The sequence below is a fragment of the Pristiophorus japonicus genome, chromosome 15 (assembly GCF_044704955.1).
Source record: "Pristiophorus japonicus isolate sPriJap1 chromosome 15, sPriJap1.hap1, whole genome shotgun sequence".
Classification (NCBI taxonomy): Eukaryota; Metazoa; Chordata; class Chondrichthyes; family Pristiophoridae; genus Pristiophorus; species Pristiophorus japonicus.
Genome location: NC_091991.1, coordinates 76,740,689 through 76,756,914, shown reverse-complemented (window position 1 = coordinate 76,756,914; position 16,226 = coordinate 76,740,689). Strand labels below are relative to the sequence as shown.

Below are 16,226 nucleotides of genomic sequence, written 5' to 3'. Positions count from 1 at the left end.
TGATTGGCTGCCAGTGTCTGTGGAGCTGTATTATAGCATAGAGTCAGGGCCTCCAGGAGAGGAAGGGAGAAAATCATCGAGGTGCATGAATGACACGGCAGGGCAGTCCCTGACAGAGCTGGAATATGGTCCTCACTGATGAATGTCCACCTCAGGCCTAGTTATAGGTAATGTGCAGGGACACCAGCATTGTTCTAGGCACAGACTAGCAAGGCTGATCCATGAAGGACAGTGGATTAAGGGGAATGGTAGGGAGCTGCTTTATAGACCCATGGTAAGAAAGTACTGAACACCTGGGCATGTCAACACTAGAGAATTGAATTCCTTTAACTTCAAAACCGGGTGAATTTCAATTGAGATTCAATCAGGAACTTAGGAATTGTTTTATTTTAATTAACAGTGGAGAATATTTCTTTGTCTTCTCATGAATCTCCACCCCCACCTCCCCCCCGCCCCGTAAGGTAATGACTACTTTCTGGGGTCACAGCCCACTCTGATGTCCACACATGTGCAATTCCAGTGTTACCTTACAGTGAGCCCTAGCCAAATGTTCCCCTCTCTAATCCAGAGGTGCTGTGGCTGACTGGAGCACCCTGACCCCGTAGCCCCAGCTCTGTACAGATCGAGCCTGGCACTTTGCAGATTTATGTGAGTTAGCTATTTATTAGATAAACCTCTGAATCTTTGGCAGAGCATTTCTAAATACTGGACAAAAAACAGAAATACAACACTGTAATCCAGATTGCGCTCTACCTGTACAAACACTCAGAGCACCAATTCACCATGGCATTTATTCCTCGCTTTTGCTGTCAGAATGATTCACGGTAAACATGCAGATCATGCTGCAATCTCTTACCACTCGTCCCATTTGAAGTGGATTGGGGAGTTGCAAAATCTCTCCAGAGTTTATCTCTTAAGAAAGTTGTGGGACTTGATGTGAGTTTGTACACGGTCCTTCTATCTATCGGGACCTGGGTTTGAATCCAGACTCGACTGCTTGCATAAAGGTTCCCTGTATCGTTCCGAGTGATTGCGAGTCTTCCACACAGAACTACGCTCAATTTACCAACCAGATGCAGCACCAAGATGGGTGATTTTGAAAAAACGTGCACTGCTGCAGTTAGGTTTGCTTGTGAGGCAGGGTGGAGTGGAGTAAACCTACAGAGTGAAGTGTCACAACGGGGGTCCTCTTTATTCATGTACACAGTATGAAGGCAGCTCCCAGGAGTAAACACGCATCTCCTTTCAATTGAAGCTTGCACTTGTGTGTGACAATGAATGGGTTAAAGAAAAGAGATGGAAAGTGCATTCATATAGTGCCTTTCACGACCTCAGGACGTCCCAAAGCTCTTCTCCTGTGAAGCACCTTGAGACATTTTGAGACGTTAAAGGTGTAATATAAATGCAAGTTGTTGTTGCTCACAGCCAATGAAGTACTTTCTGAACTGTTGTAACATAGGAAATGTGGCAGGTAATTTATGCACAGCAAGCTCCCACAAACAGCAACGTGATAATAACCAGATAATCAGTTTTTTAGTAATGTTGGTTGAGGGGTAAAGTTTGGCCAGGACAAATGTTAACCATGCTTAAAATGCCGCAAGGATTTTCCTACAATATCTTCCACCCGGGTTAATTGGGTTGCCCACCACAATCTCCTGGCCACACAGAAAGAGGGAAAATACCATACCGACCGACCATAAAGGAATAGAAGAGCTAATCCCACAGCTAATCCTCGGGTAGCGCAGAACAGAGAACCCAGGTTGCATTCCTAACTCCGATCCACACCCCATGTGAGCGGGATGATGGAATTAACCCTATGATTACACAGAAATAAAGGAATACAGCAAGATAACCAGCTGTACAATATGCGGCTTACACAAACTGCTCAAATTTAGCAATTTCATCCGCAGGCTACCAGTTGGGTCTCCGATGATTGAAATGTGGCTGTCGAGCTCTGCAGGAGCCCTCTCACTGTTATAACAGACAGGCACGCAGCGAACTAGGAATAAGGTAAAGCAGTAGCACTTACAGCATTCCTAAGCAGGCCCTGACACAACAGATCAAAGAAGTTGTTTCCCATTAGGCAGGCAATCACGTTATTAATCAGTTCTACCATTCAAATAAACCTTTGTAGATAATAGACCTCTGGCCAATCAGTAAATTGTTTGTCTGTTTCACACCTGACTTACATATCAGTAGGATCTGAGAACGACCTCTGAGTGTCTAAGCTCTGAAATCCCCTCTCTAAACCTCTCTCTCCTCCTTTAAGACGGTCCTTAAAACCTATCGCTTTGACCATGCTTTTGGTCATCTGTTCGACCACACTCGACCAACTCCGTTGGGTGGGCCACATTGTCCATGTGCCCGACATAAGACTCCCAAAGCAAGTGCTCTACTCGGAACTCCTACATGGCAGGCGATCCCCAGGTGGGCAGAGGAAACATTTCAAGGACACCCTCAAAGCCTCCTTGATAAAGTGCAACATCCCCACTGACACCTGGGAGTCCCTGAAGGAAGAGTATCTAGGAGGGCGCTGAGCACCTCGAGTCTCATCGCCGAAAGCATGCAGAAAACAAGCACAGGCAGCGGAAGGAGCGTGCGGCAAACCAAACTCCCCACCCACCCTTTCCTTCAACCATTGTCTGTCCCACCTGTGACAGAGACTGTAATTCCAGTATTGGACTGTACAGTCACCTGAGAACTCACTTTTAGAGTGAAAGCAAATCTTCCTTGATTTCGAGGGACTGCCTATGATGATGGTCATCTGTTCTAATGGCCAGATTTTCCCCATGATGGCGTATGCACAGCGTACGCCATTGTAAGCTTTGTAAACGGCCCCGCATGTTCCAGGTTTCCGCATGTGCGAAAACCCGGAACATGCGATCTGTCAAAGTTTGCCTTGACAGATCTGCACTGACCCAATATCACTTTTGCTGACGCAGATTTGGGCTATTTGCCCAACTACAGCCCAGCAAATGCCCACAAACCCCTGACAACTGGTACAAATAGGGACAGGGTCTGCTTTCACCACCATAAAGTTTAATATCGCGAGCCTGGAGCAGCTGGATGGAGTTTTAAACATAAGCATCTCCCTGACAACGGGAGCTCGAGCCTGGAGCTATTACAGGTCCTGTCAAAAGGACAAATTGAGAAATAAAAAGTATTAAAATTATGACATCACAAGGATGGAGGACGGTGATTAGTTCTTCCAGATTAATTGAATCACTGGACAGGGAATGAATCTTAAAGACAGCTAATAACTGATTTAATTTGCTTTGATTGCTGATTTTCGAATTTTAACTTAATTTATAATTATGGTATATATTATTTAATTTTGTTTAATTATAATTAATCTTTATTATACTGATTTTACTATTGTATACTCCCTATTGTATTATTTACAATGTACTTTGAATTTATTTTTTTTAGTTTTTTCGCCTGTGTCTATCTGCGTGCGCATTTTGGCTGCTGCTTCAGACCCGAGCCGTTAACCTCTTTTTACACTTCCTTCTCCCGCTTTTTCTCTATTTCCCTCAATGGTCAATATCTAACCTGTTGTAAAATTGTTGTGAAGCGCCTTGGGACATTTTACTACGTTAAAGGCGCTATATAAATAAAAGTTGTTATTATTAATAAATGTTACATTTAAAAAAATGTAAATAAAAAAATCGTACACAAACATTTTAAATTAGTTGATGTAAATTTTAGCCTAGATTAAAATATTTAAAATTATTTTTCAGAAAATTAAATTTTTATTGTAAATGCTTCATTAAAGGGACTTTTAATTAAATTTGAAAATGGGAACATTTCTTTTTATTCCAGTGTGTAAATTATTTAATTATTTGGGCATTTGCTCATGGGGATTCTGTTTGTAAATGGAATCGCTATTACCATATGAGGAATTCTCCTTTCTGATAGGAGGACCTGGCTCACGTGATCCCAGGGACACTTCCGAACCGTCGGTCGCAGGGATCCGTGAGCCTTTACACTGGGGTACGATGCAGGCCCAGGAACCAAAGTCTCCGAAGTCAGGGGCCAGCAGATAGGCGCGGATTTTTCAGAGGGTTGGTGGCGCACTCCAAAGCTATGCCTCCAACCGCAAATTCTTCTTAAGCTCAATGTCAATTTTTGTCTGATAGTGCTCCTGTGAAGCTTGCCTTGGGACATTTTACTGTGTTAGTGGTGCTATATAAAAGAAAGTTGTTGTCTGACTGTCATTTGCATATTTACTTATATTTAGCCTTTCAAAGACATAGGGGTGAAAATTCGGTCGGGTTAATCCAGACGCAGTGGGAAATTTTACGCCGGCAAATCGTTTGTGTTTGCCGCCGCAAAATTCATCAGCTGGGCCCTGAGCGTGGAGCAGAGTGCTAAGAGAGGCGTTCCACACCTCTGTTAGGGCGCCAGGCTGGCTGAGCATCTGAAAATCCCGAGCTAAACAGTCGGCCATGGAGCGCCTTAAGAGAGGCTTCGGGGGGAAAAAAAATCTGAAAAGCAAACACCAAAGACTTTCCCAATACATTACTCATGCCACCACAACATAAATCGCAAAACAAACCTAGTCACACTTACCTGAGGTTGCCATTACTTACCTCACTGAGGCCGTTACAGCTTGGAACGCCAGTTTCCACAAGCGTTGCCACCAGTGCACTCTACGGAGCGCTACAGATCGGGTGGCAAACAAATATCAAGCCAGTGTCACAACCAGGGGCGTTGCACACCGGCTCGCCTCTTCCAGGCGGTAATGCTCTGCCCCCCCATCGAAACCAGCACCAAATGTTCCCGCGGGACGCTGGAACTGGCCGCCCGCCCAGATGTGCTTTCTGCCTCCATTGCTACCCCTCTGGGCCTCACCATGGGCAAGAGACCAAAAATCCAGCCCACAAAGTAAATTCTGAAGTAATTCACTTATGAGCACAAGCAAGCATCACTGCAGGAAACCGACTGGACTAGCTGGCCTTCTGGAGGTACGAATGCCTCCAATCAGTTTAGTGTATGGCTTGCCCAGATGCCAAGACAAACGAATTCTGTTTTCTTTCACAAAAGAACTCACTTAAAAACTGATTATTTCTTAAAACAATATAAAAATACAAGAAAGTATTTTCATTATTCAATGATGGAGCACGGCATCCATAACGGTAACAACAATCATTCATTTTCATATGGACATCAACCAGAGGTTGCACAAGCCATGGTGGCTTCCTGCCCCTTTACTCGGTATCGCTACCTTGTTTAATTGCTTCTTCGATGCTTTCGTTGCTGTGTAAAGCACAGAGTCCCTTCGGCCAGGGACAGAAGTGACTGGAGCAGAGTCCCTTTGGCCGGGGACAGAAGTGGCCGGCACGGGGTCCCTTCGGCCGGGGACAGAGGTGGCCGGCACGGGATCCCTTCGGCCAGGGACAGAAGGACACAGTCAGACTCCGGCTCAGCTGCTGAGGCTGGGCCGCGTCCCCGGTCAATATCCCGCTGGAGATGGAAGGCGAGCCGGCTTGAAGGTGCTGGTGTCGGTGGTCTGGGTGTGGCTGGTGTTCCTGGAGCTCTGCTGGGGCGGAGCCCCTAGTGTCTCAAGGACTCTGCACCGGCCCGGACCAAAGGTCTCTGCTGGTGTTTCCGCATCGTCTTCACATCACAGGGAACGGCTCCGGCTCAGTGCAGCGCAGCATCTTCCAGCCGGCCAGCCATCCAGCCCGGGGGGGGGTGCTCGGTTCACAGCCACCCAGCCCGGGAGGGGCGCTCGGTCCACAGCCACCCGGCCTGGGAGGAGCACCGGATTCAGAGGGCATCTGGCCGGCCGAGGGGACTCCAAAACGACCTGCCAAAGGGACTCGAGGACGTGGGGCCGGCCGAAGGGACTCCAAGGCCGGCGGTCAATGCGCCGAAGGGACTCCAAGGCCGGCGCCAAACCAGCTGAAGGGACCGAGGCGTGGAGTCGTCTCATACTCCCAACCAAATTTTAATTAATTTTTAAACTTTTAGCCAACTTTTAAACTTATTAAACAATTTGGGAGAACTTTTTAAAACTTATATTTTAGACTCTCAACCGAAATACTTTTAAACATCTATTATTAACTTCCATCTTTGACTTTTAACAACTTTTAGAAACTTTAAATTGGGGAAACTTTTATAATCTATTATTGATTTACAGCTTAGATTTTTAACAACTCTTAGAAACTTCTTAAAATGTTTAAACAAATCTTAGAAACTTTGGAAATAAATTGGGAACCTTTATCAACTTTTAATCTTTTTAAGTGACTTTGGAAGTGACCTTCCTAATGCCTGCCCCCCACCCTGGCCTCGGGCCATCTACCATCAATGGCGCTACCCGGCGCCGAGCTTGCGGCCAACACTTCGCTGCAGGCAATTAGGCTTATAGACTGTGCCTGGTCTCCAGTTGTCTTGGACCCCCTTGCCACTGGACCAAGACCTTGCTCAGCTAAGCCTGTGTGTTTGCCGGTGTGCAGCGGCCACCCCACGTTAAAAGAACTCACGCACAGGCATCTTCCACTCCGTCAGTATGAAGTATGGGACCTGGAACGTCAGGACCCTCATGAACAATCCCAACAGCAACAGGCCGGAATGCCGCAGTAGTTGCCCGGGAACTCAAACGTTTTGACATTGCCGCCCTAAGCGAGACGCGGCGGGCAGGGGAAGGCCAGTTGAAGGAACATGGTGGCGGTTACACCTTCTTCTGGAAAGGGAAACCAGAGGCAGAACACCGCCTTCATGGAGTCGGCTTTGCCGTCAAGAATGAGCTTGTCGAACGCCTCAAAGACTCCCGCTGTGGGGTCAACGAACGCCTCAGGATTCTCCGTATGCAGGGAGACAGAGGGAAACAAAATGGAGACAGAAGCAAAAGACAGAAAGGAGATGAGTAAAAGTGGAGGGCAGAGAAACCCAAGGCAAAAACCAAAAAAGACCACTTTACATCAAAATTCTAAAGGGTCAAAGTGTGTTAAAAAGGCAAGCCTGAAGGCTCTGTGCCTCAATGCGAGGAATATTCGGAATAAGGTGGATGAATTAACTGTGCAGATAGCAGTTAATGGATACGATGTGGTTGGCATCACGGAGACATGGCTCCAGGGTGACCAAGGCTGGGAACTCAACATCCAAGCGTATTCAACATTTAGGAAGGATAGACAGAAAGGAAAAGGAGGCGGGGTGGCATAGCTGGTTAAAGAGGAAATTAATGCAATTGTAAGGAAAGACATTAGCTTGGATGATGTGGAATCGGTATGGGTGGAGCTATGGAATACCAAAGGGCAGAAAACGCTAGTGGGAGTTGTGTACAGACCTCCAAACAGTAGTAGTGATGTTGGGGAGGGCATCAAACAGGAAATTAGGGGTGCATGCAATAAAGTTGCAGCAGCTATCATGGGTGACTTTAATATGCATATAGTTTGGGCTAACCAAACTGGAAACAATACAGTGGAGGAGGATTTCCTGGAGTGCATAAGGGATGGTTTTCAAGACCAATATGTCGAGGAACCAACTAGGGGGGAGGCCATCTTAGACTGGGTGTTATGTAATGAGAGAGGATTAATTAGCAATCTCGTTGTGCGAGGCCCCTTGGGGAAGAGTGACCATAATATGGTGGAATTCTACATTAGGATGGAGAATGAAACAGTTAATTCAGAGACCATGGTCCAGAACTCAAATAAGGGTAACTTTCAAGGTATGAGGTGTGAATTGGCTCGGATAGATTGGCGAATGATACTTAAGGGTTGACAGTGGATGGGCAATGGCAGACATTTAGAGACCGCATGGATGAAATACAACAATTGTACATCCCTGTCTGGCGTAAAAATAAAAAAGGGAAGGTGGCTCAACCGTGGCTATCAAGGGAAATCAGGGATAGTATTATAGCCAAGGAAGTGGCATACAAATTGGCCAGAAATAACAGCAAACCCGGGGACTGGGAGAAATTTAGAACTCAGCAGAGGAGGACAAAGGATTTGATTAGGGCAGGGAAAATAGAGTACGAGAGGAAGCTTGCAGGGAACATTAAAATGGACTGCAAAAGCTTCTATAGATATGTAAAGAGAAAAAGGTAAGTAAAGACAAATGTAGGTCCCCTGCAGTCAGAATCAGGGGAAGTCATAACTGGGAACAAAGAAATGGCAGACCAATTGAACAAGTACTTTGGCTCGGTATTCACTAAGGAGGACACAAACAACCTTCCGGATATAAAAGGGGTCAGAGGATCTAGTAAGAAGGAGGAACTGAGGGAAATCCTTATTAGTCGGGAAATTGTGTTGGAGAAATTGATGGGATTGAAGGCCGATAAATCCCCAGGGCCTGATGGACTGCATCCCAGAGTACTTAGGAGGTGGCCTTGGAAATAGCGGATGCATTGACAGTCTTTTCCAACATTCCATTGACTCTGGATCAGTTCCTATCGAGTGGAGTGTAGCCAATGTAACCCCACTTTTTAAAAAAGGAGGGAGAGAGAAAACAGGGAATTATAGACCGGTCAGCCTGACATTGGTAGTGGGTAAAATGATGGAATCAATTATTAAGGATGTCATAGCAGTGCATTTGGAAAAAGGTGACATGATAGGTCCAAGTCAGCATGGGTTTGTGAAAGGGAAATCATGCTTGACAAATCTTTTGGAATTTTTTGAGGATGTTTCCAGTAGAGTGGACAAGGGAGAACCAGTTGATGTGGTGTATTTGGACTTTCAGAAGGCTTTCGACAAGGTCCCACACAAGAGATTAATGTGCAAAGTTAAAGCACATGGGATTGGGGGTAGTGTGCTGACATGGATTGAGAACTGGTTGGCAGACAGAAAGCAAAGAGTAGGAGTAAATGGGTACTTTTCAGAATGGCAGGCAGTGTCTAGTGTGGTACCGCAAGATTCTGTGCTGGGGCCCCAGCTGTTTACATTGTACATTAATGATTTAGACGAGGGGATTAAATGTAGTATCTCCAAATTTGTGGATGACACTAAGTTGGGTGGCAGTGTGGGCTGCGAGGAGGATGCTATGAGGCTGCAGAGTGACTTGGATAGGTTCGGTGAATGGTCAAATGCATGGCAGATGAAGTATAATGTGGATAAATGTGAGGTTATCCACTTTGGTGGTAAAAACAGAGACAGACTATTATCTGAATGGTGACAGATTAGGAAAAGGGGAGGTGCAACGAGACCTGGGTGTCATGATACATCAGTCATTGAAGGTTGGCATGCAGGTACAGCAGGCGGTTAAGAAAGCAAATGGCATGTTGGCCTTCATAGCGAGGAGATTTGAGTACAGGGGCAGGGAGGTGTTACTACAGTTGTACAGGGCCTTGGTGAGGCCACACCTGGAGTATTGTGTACAGTTTTGATCTGCTAACTTGAGCAAGGACATTCTTGCTATTGAGGGAGTGCAGCGAAGTTTCACCAGACTGATTCCCGGGATGGCGGGACTGACATATCAAGAAAGACTGGATGAACTGGGCTTGTGTTCACTGGAGTTCAGAAGAATGAGAGGGGATCTCATAGAAACATTTAACATTCTGACGGGTTTAGACAGGTTAGATGCAGGAAGAATGTTCCCAATGTTGGGGAAGTCCAGAACCAGGGGTCACAGTCTAAGGATAAGGGGTAAGCCATTTTGGACCGAGATGAGGAGAAACTTCTTCACCCAGAGAGTGGTGAACCTGTGGAATTCTCTACCACAGAAAGTTGTTGAGGCCAATTCACTAAATATATTCAAAAAGGAGTTAGATGCAGTCCTTACTACTAGGGGGATCAAGGGGTATGGCAGGAATGGGGTACTAAAGTTGCATGTTCAACCATGAACTCATTGAATGGCGGTGCAGGCTCGAAGGGCCGAATGGCCTACTCCTGCACCTATTTTCTATGTTTCTATGTTTCTATGTGTCTCCCTATCTCGGAACCAATGTGCCACAGTCATTAGTGCGTACGCCCCCACGCTCCATGCAACGGATGAGGCTAAAGAGGGTTTTTATTCTAATCTCGAGACATCCTTGTCCCGTGTTCCCACAGGTAACAACTGATCCACCTGGGTGATTTTAATGCCAGGGTTGGCAAAGACACAGCCCTCTGGGGAGGCGTGATGGCAGAGAGGGGGTAGGGAAAGCCAATTCCAGCGCTACCCTACTCCTGACAAAATGTCTAGAACATGAACTCCTCAGTACCAACATCCTGTTCCGCCAGCGGGACAAATACAAGGCATCGTGGCAACACCCTCGCTCCAAACACTGGCACCTGCTTGACTATGTCATCGCCCGAGCCAGGGATCGCAAGGATGTGCGCCTCACCTGCGCTATGACAGGAGCTGACAAGTGCTGGATGGACCATCACCGAATCCGATCCATCCTCAACATTAACATTGCCCCAAAGCAGAGGGGACAGCAGAAGCAGTTCCGCAAAAAGGTTAATGCCGGGGCACTTAGAGACCCAGATAAGAGAGCCCTATACAGGCAGCGCCTCACAGTCAATCTGGCGTGCCTTGATGACCCTGAGATGCTGAATGCCCACAGCGCTTGGTCTGCCCTCCAGGCCTCTATAACCAGTGCCTGTGAAGAGACACTTGGTCACTTAACCAGAAAACATTAGGACTGGTTTGATGAAAATGATCAGGAGATCGAAGAACTAATAGATCGCAAGCGCAAAGCATTTCTGAGCCTCAAGCAACAGCCCAACTCGGGAGCTGCAAAACAACCTTACAGACGGCTCAAGGCTCAGGTCCAACAAAAAACTCGGGACCTAAAGAACAGGTGGTGGATGGAGAAAGTACAGGAGATACAACAACTGGCCGAGGATTCTTCACTGCAGTCAAGGCCACCTACTGCCCAAACTCCCAAGTCCCCACCCCACTCCTGGCCAAGAATGGGGAAACACTCATCAAGGACACCGAGGCTGTCAGGGCCCGATGGAAGGAGCACTTTGAAGATCTCCTCAACCATGACTCTGCCTTTGACTCGAGTGTTCTTGATTCCATCCCGCAGCATGCGACCCGCCACCAACTCAGTGAAACTCCAATGTTGCACGAGGTTGGCAAAGCCATAAAACAGCTTAAGAATAACAAGGCTACGGGTGCGGATGGAATCCCTGCTGAGACGCTAAAATATGGCAGAGAGGCGCCGTTGGCATGGATACATGATCTCATTTCTCTCATCTGGAGGGAGGAGAGCATGCCGGGAGATTTCAGAGATGCAGTGATTGTGACCATTTTTAAAAAGGGGGACATGTCCGACTGCGGCAACGACAGGGGAGTCTCCCTGCTCTCAGCCTCTGGGAAAGTTGTCGCTCGAGTTCTCCTCAATCATCTTCTCCCTGTGGCCGAGGAGCTCCTCCCAGAATCACAGTGCGGATTTCGTCCCCTACGGGGCATAACAGACATGATCTTTGCAGCGCGACAGCTGCAGGAAAAATGCAGGGAGCAGCGCCAGCCCTTATACATGGCCTTTTTCGATCTTACAAAGGCTTTTGACACTGTCAACCGTGAGGGTCTATGGAGCATCCTCCTCCACTTCGGATGTCCCCAAAAGTTTGTCAACATCCTTCGCCTGCTTCACGATGACATGCAGGCCGTGATCCTTACCAACGGATCCATTACAGACCCAATCCATGTCCGGACCGGGGTCAAACAGGGCTGCGTTATCGCTCCAACCCTTTTCTCAATCTTCCTCGCCGCTATGCTCCACCTCACAATCAACAAGCTCCCCGCTGGAGTGTAATTAAACTACAGAACCAGTGGGAAGCTGTTTAACCTACGCCACCTCCAGGCCAGGTCCAAGATCACCCAACCTCTGTCATTGAGCTGCAGTATGCAGACAATGCCTGCGTCTGTGCACATTCGGAGGCTGAACTCCAGGATATAGTCAATGTATTCACCGAGGCATATGAAAGCATGGGCCTTACGCTTAACATCCGTAAGACAAAGGTCCTTCACCAGCCTGTCACGCCGCACAGCACTGCCCTCCAATCATCAAGATCCACGGTGCGGCCCTGGACAACGTGGACCATTTCCCATATCTCGGGAGCCTCTTATCAACAAAGGCAGACATTGATGCAGAGATTCAGCATTGCCTCCAGTGTGCCAGCGCAGCCTTTGGCCGCCTGCGGAAAAGAGTGTTTGAAGACCAGGCCCTCAAATCTACCACCAAACTCATGGTCTACAGGGCTGTAGTAATATCCACCCTCCTGTATGGGTCTGAGGCATGGACGATGTACAGAAGGCGCCTCAAGTCGCTGGAGATATATCACCAACGATGTCTCTGCAAGATCCTGAAAATCTCCTGGGAGGACAGGCGCACCAACATCAGTGACCAGGCTAACATCCCCAGCATTGAAGCACTGACCACACTCAATCAGCTTCGCTGGGCAGGCCACATAGTACACATGCCAGATACGAAACTCCCTAAACAAATGCTTTATGCGGAGCTCCTTCATGGTAAACAAGCCAAAGGAGGACAGCGGAAATGTTATAAGGACACCCTCAAAGCCTCCCTGGTAAAGTGCGACATCACCACTGACACCTGGGAGACCCTGGCAGCAGAACGCCCGAGGTGGAGAAAGTCTATCCGGGAGGGCGATGGGCTCTTTGAGTCTCGACGCAAGGAGCATGAAGAGGCCAGGCGCAGGCAGCGGAAGGAGCGCGCGGCAAACCAGCCCTACCGACCCCTTCCCCCGATGAATGTCTGTCTCACCTGTAACAGGGTCTGTGGCTCTCGTATCGGGCTGCTTCCAAACTCACTTTGGGAGTGGAAGCAGGTCCTCCTCGATTCCGAGGACTGCCTATGATGATGATAATGCACAAGCCAACAGCGTGATGGAATACTTCCCACTTGTCTGGATGAGTGCGGCTCCAACAACACTCAAGAAGCTCGACATCATCCAGCACAAAACAGCTCACTTGATTGGCACCCCATCCACCACCTTCAACATTCACTCCCTCCACCATCGGCGCAACGTGGCTGCAGTGTGTACCATCTACAAGATGCACTGCAGCAACTCACCACGGCTTCTTCACCTCCCAAACCCGCGAGCTCTACTACCTAGAAGGACAAGGGCAACAGGCGCATGGGATGATCACCACCTGCAAGTTCCCCTCCAAGTCACACACCATATTGGCTCTGAATTTGCGGTCGGAGGCTTCCCGCGGGAGAATGCTTTCGATCCGCAAATAAAAAGCACACCTACCCGGGAGGTATGGAGATTTGTGGTCCTGGGTCTCTCTGGGTACCCATGCGTAGAGGCCCATATATCTCAGGGGCGCAGGCGGTTCACAAGCACCCCTGGGATCACATGGGCTGGCCCAACCAATGAAAAAGGGAATTCCCATTCATGCTTATGGAGATTCTGTATGTATGGAAGCCCCATAAGTATGAATGGGGATACCCCCAAAATACATCTACACTTTAAATAAATTTTAAAACATTGCATCTTTAAAATTAATTAAAATGCACTGCAGCAACACACCACGGCTTCTTCGGCAGCACCTCCCAATCCCGCGACCTCTACCACCTCGAAGGACAAGGACAGCAGACGCAATGGGAGCACCACCACCTGCAGGTTCTCCTCCAAGTCACACACCATCCTGACTTGGAAATATATCGCTGTTCCTTCACTGTCGCTGGGTCAAAATCCTGGAACTCCCTCCCTAGCAGCACTGTGGGAACACTTTCACCACAAGGACTACAGCGTTTCAAGAAGGCGGCTCACCACCACCTTCTCAAGGGCAATTAGGGATGGGCAATAAATGCTGGCCTTGCCAGCGACGCCCACATCCCGGAACGAATTAAATAAATGGATACCTAGGAATTATATTAAAAGACAGCAACCTAATAATTGGGTGAGGATCACACCTCACATCATGGTGAGATTAACACTCAAAGAGGCCGAAATTGCCCCTTTCCTTAAGGCCTGTTACCACCACAAATCGGCGGTCACGCTGCGGCGTTGAGTGGCCGCCGACTTTTGGTGGAATTGCCGCTGATAGCCCAATTGCCCTCCCGAGTTTTCTCGGCAGTGGCTCTCCCCTTTAAGTGAAGGCGCGAGCCACGGTGATGCGGTGCCGTGATGACGTCATCGCGGCGGTGACTCCGCCCCCAACTTCCGCCCCTCAGTTGCTGTCACCGTCGCCTCTTTGCCTTTCAGGTGTATTCACCGCCCCCTTTATGACCGACTTCCGGATCAAAACAAAAAAAACAAAGAGCGGAATTTCACGAAAGAGTCGACCTGAACCGCAGCTGCTGGAAAAAACACCAAAACGGGGTGGGAGCGCCCTGTTTCGGGTGGGGGGCAATTTGTACTCCAAACTGTTTATTGCATCATCTGAAACCATGATTGGATTACAGTCTTGGGATTCTTTCTTCCTATATATATGTATATTTATATACACACATACGCACACAGTTTTAACATTCTGCAGGGAAGGATTTGACTGAAATCTTAAACAAAACAAGATTATTGGATTCGTGAAGGGTGGAGGGTGGGGGGGTAGTGGTGGTTAATATCTTCTTCCTAAAATAAAAAGGTCTGTAACTGTTAAGGCAGTACAGAGGGGAATTTAGTAGAAGTGCACAACCAGTGCCCTTACATTAGCGCACAGAGAACATCAGACCCCAGGAGTGATTGCAAGATCGCAATTTAAATCAACGGTTCAAAGAATATGAACTATAGACAGTAATGTATGGCATTGTTTGAACTCTGACCGTAGATTACAGTCTTATAATCATTCACTGGTATTTTCCACATGATTTTCCCATAGTTTTTATGTCAATAATTGAAGTATATATTCACAGTTATCAACTGAAACTGTAATATTAATGTTTAGAAAAGTGAAGCTGGAAGCTTTAAAAATGCAAACTCTTTAAAATGGGGTTAACACTTACTCGCTTAAAAAGAAAAACCTCTTGTCCGTACTGGTTTGGTAGTTTTTTCTCTAACCATCCAGCGAATACAACTTACCATATTGTGCATTATTAAAAGTACCAGCCAGGGTCCGACACGAGGAATTGTCTCCACCACATACTCCACACTTATCCCGCCTCGCTTTGGAATTCAGTACGTGGTCACATCCCGCTTGCTGTAAAAGAAGCACTGGGAATTAGGGATTAGACAGTTGCGATCTCTCAAGACGTGGCTGATGTATAAATAACAATAATATGCCGAATAAACTATCATTAATTGGGAGAGTAGGTAAGCTCATCAAAGAACATCTAAACCTTTTTATTTGATGATGCTCAGCAAGATTGTTGGAAATGGTAGTGCCAGCACTAGCCAGTAATGAGGCCACATATTCAATACTTGGCAGGCCACTGCTGGCCCACACAATAAGGTACACAGTTAAAGGACAATAACTGGTGCCATGTGGTATCAGTGAAGATCAGCACATTGCAAAATGTGTAATCTAATGAAGAATATTCATACAGGACAAGTACATGTCTCGCAATAATACACTTCAGGCGAGTTTCCTATTCCTGGGTCCCCGTCAGCATCACATTGCCAGATTGAGATGACCTCACCACCACGATGTGTGTAGCGCTGGAAGTGCTGGGAGTATGCAGACTTTGTGGGAGTTGGATTTCGGGCAAACGTCAGCACCTTCTGGTGGTGGGAGTGGGGGGGGGGGGGGGTGCGGGGGCTGGGTGGGGGAAGAGGGAGGTGGACATCTAGCACGGAGGAACTTCAGCCTTTGAGGCCAAACAGTCAAGGGAGAAGTATCTTGGGTGTTGGTGCAAGGGTAGGCCCATCCAAGAAAATGTTTTCTTCATTATGGTGGACTTCCCTCATCAGCACCCATTGTTAGTGGTGAGTAACTGGAACACGTCTCAGGCCTCTGTACCAAAAGCACATGGATCTCCGCCTCGCAGTCTCAACTCTCAGATGTGGTTCTCCTTCAATGGTGTTTAGTCTGCGACAGCCCAGTTCCCACCCAACTCCAAATAAGGACAAGACGTTAAATGCATAGATTTCAAATAATATACAATTTCTTGACATACCCTGCACAAGCCTTGCACACAGATATCATTCGTATCAGGCCCACAAGGAGTCCCATCAGTGACACGGTCTTTGAGCTGATAATACGCTGTAGTCCCAGCCACACGGCAGAAAAGTTTGCACCGATCCTTCATCAGAACTGCAACGGCAGAATACACACACACACTCATACCTACTCCAAGTGCCACAAGATTTTTCCATTTTGCACCACAAACACTTTGGAATACTTACTGCCGCTATACTTTGGAATACTTACTGCCGCTATACTTTGGA

General features: G+C 47.5%; 1 protein-coding gene across 3 annotated transcripts in view; it reads right to left on the bottom strand.

Annotated features, from left to right (window-relative positions):
- LOC139280864 (A disintegrin and metalloproteinase with thrombospondin motifs 20) overlaps nucleotides 1-16,226 on the bottom strand; it is a 551,188-nt gene that overhangs the window by 245,338 nt on the left and 289,624 nt on the right. For all 3 annotated transcript variants that reach the window (XM_070900621.1, XM_070900622.1, XM_070900623.1), the window contains 2 exons: nucleotides 15,956-16,092; nucleotides 14,922-15,039 (listed from right to left, as the gene is read on the bottom strand). In XM_070900621.1, coding sequence (XP_070756722.1) covers nucleotides 14,922-15,039; nucleotides 15,956-16,092 — 255 coding nt within the window. The remainder of the gene's footprint in view (nucleotides 1-14,921; nucleotides 15,040-15,955; nucleotides 16,093-16,226) is intronic.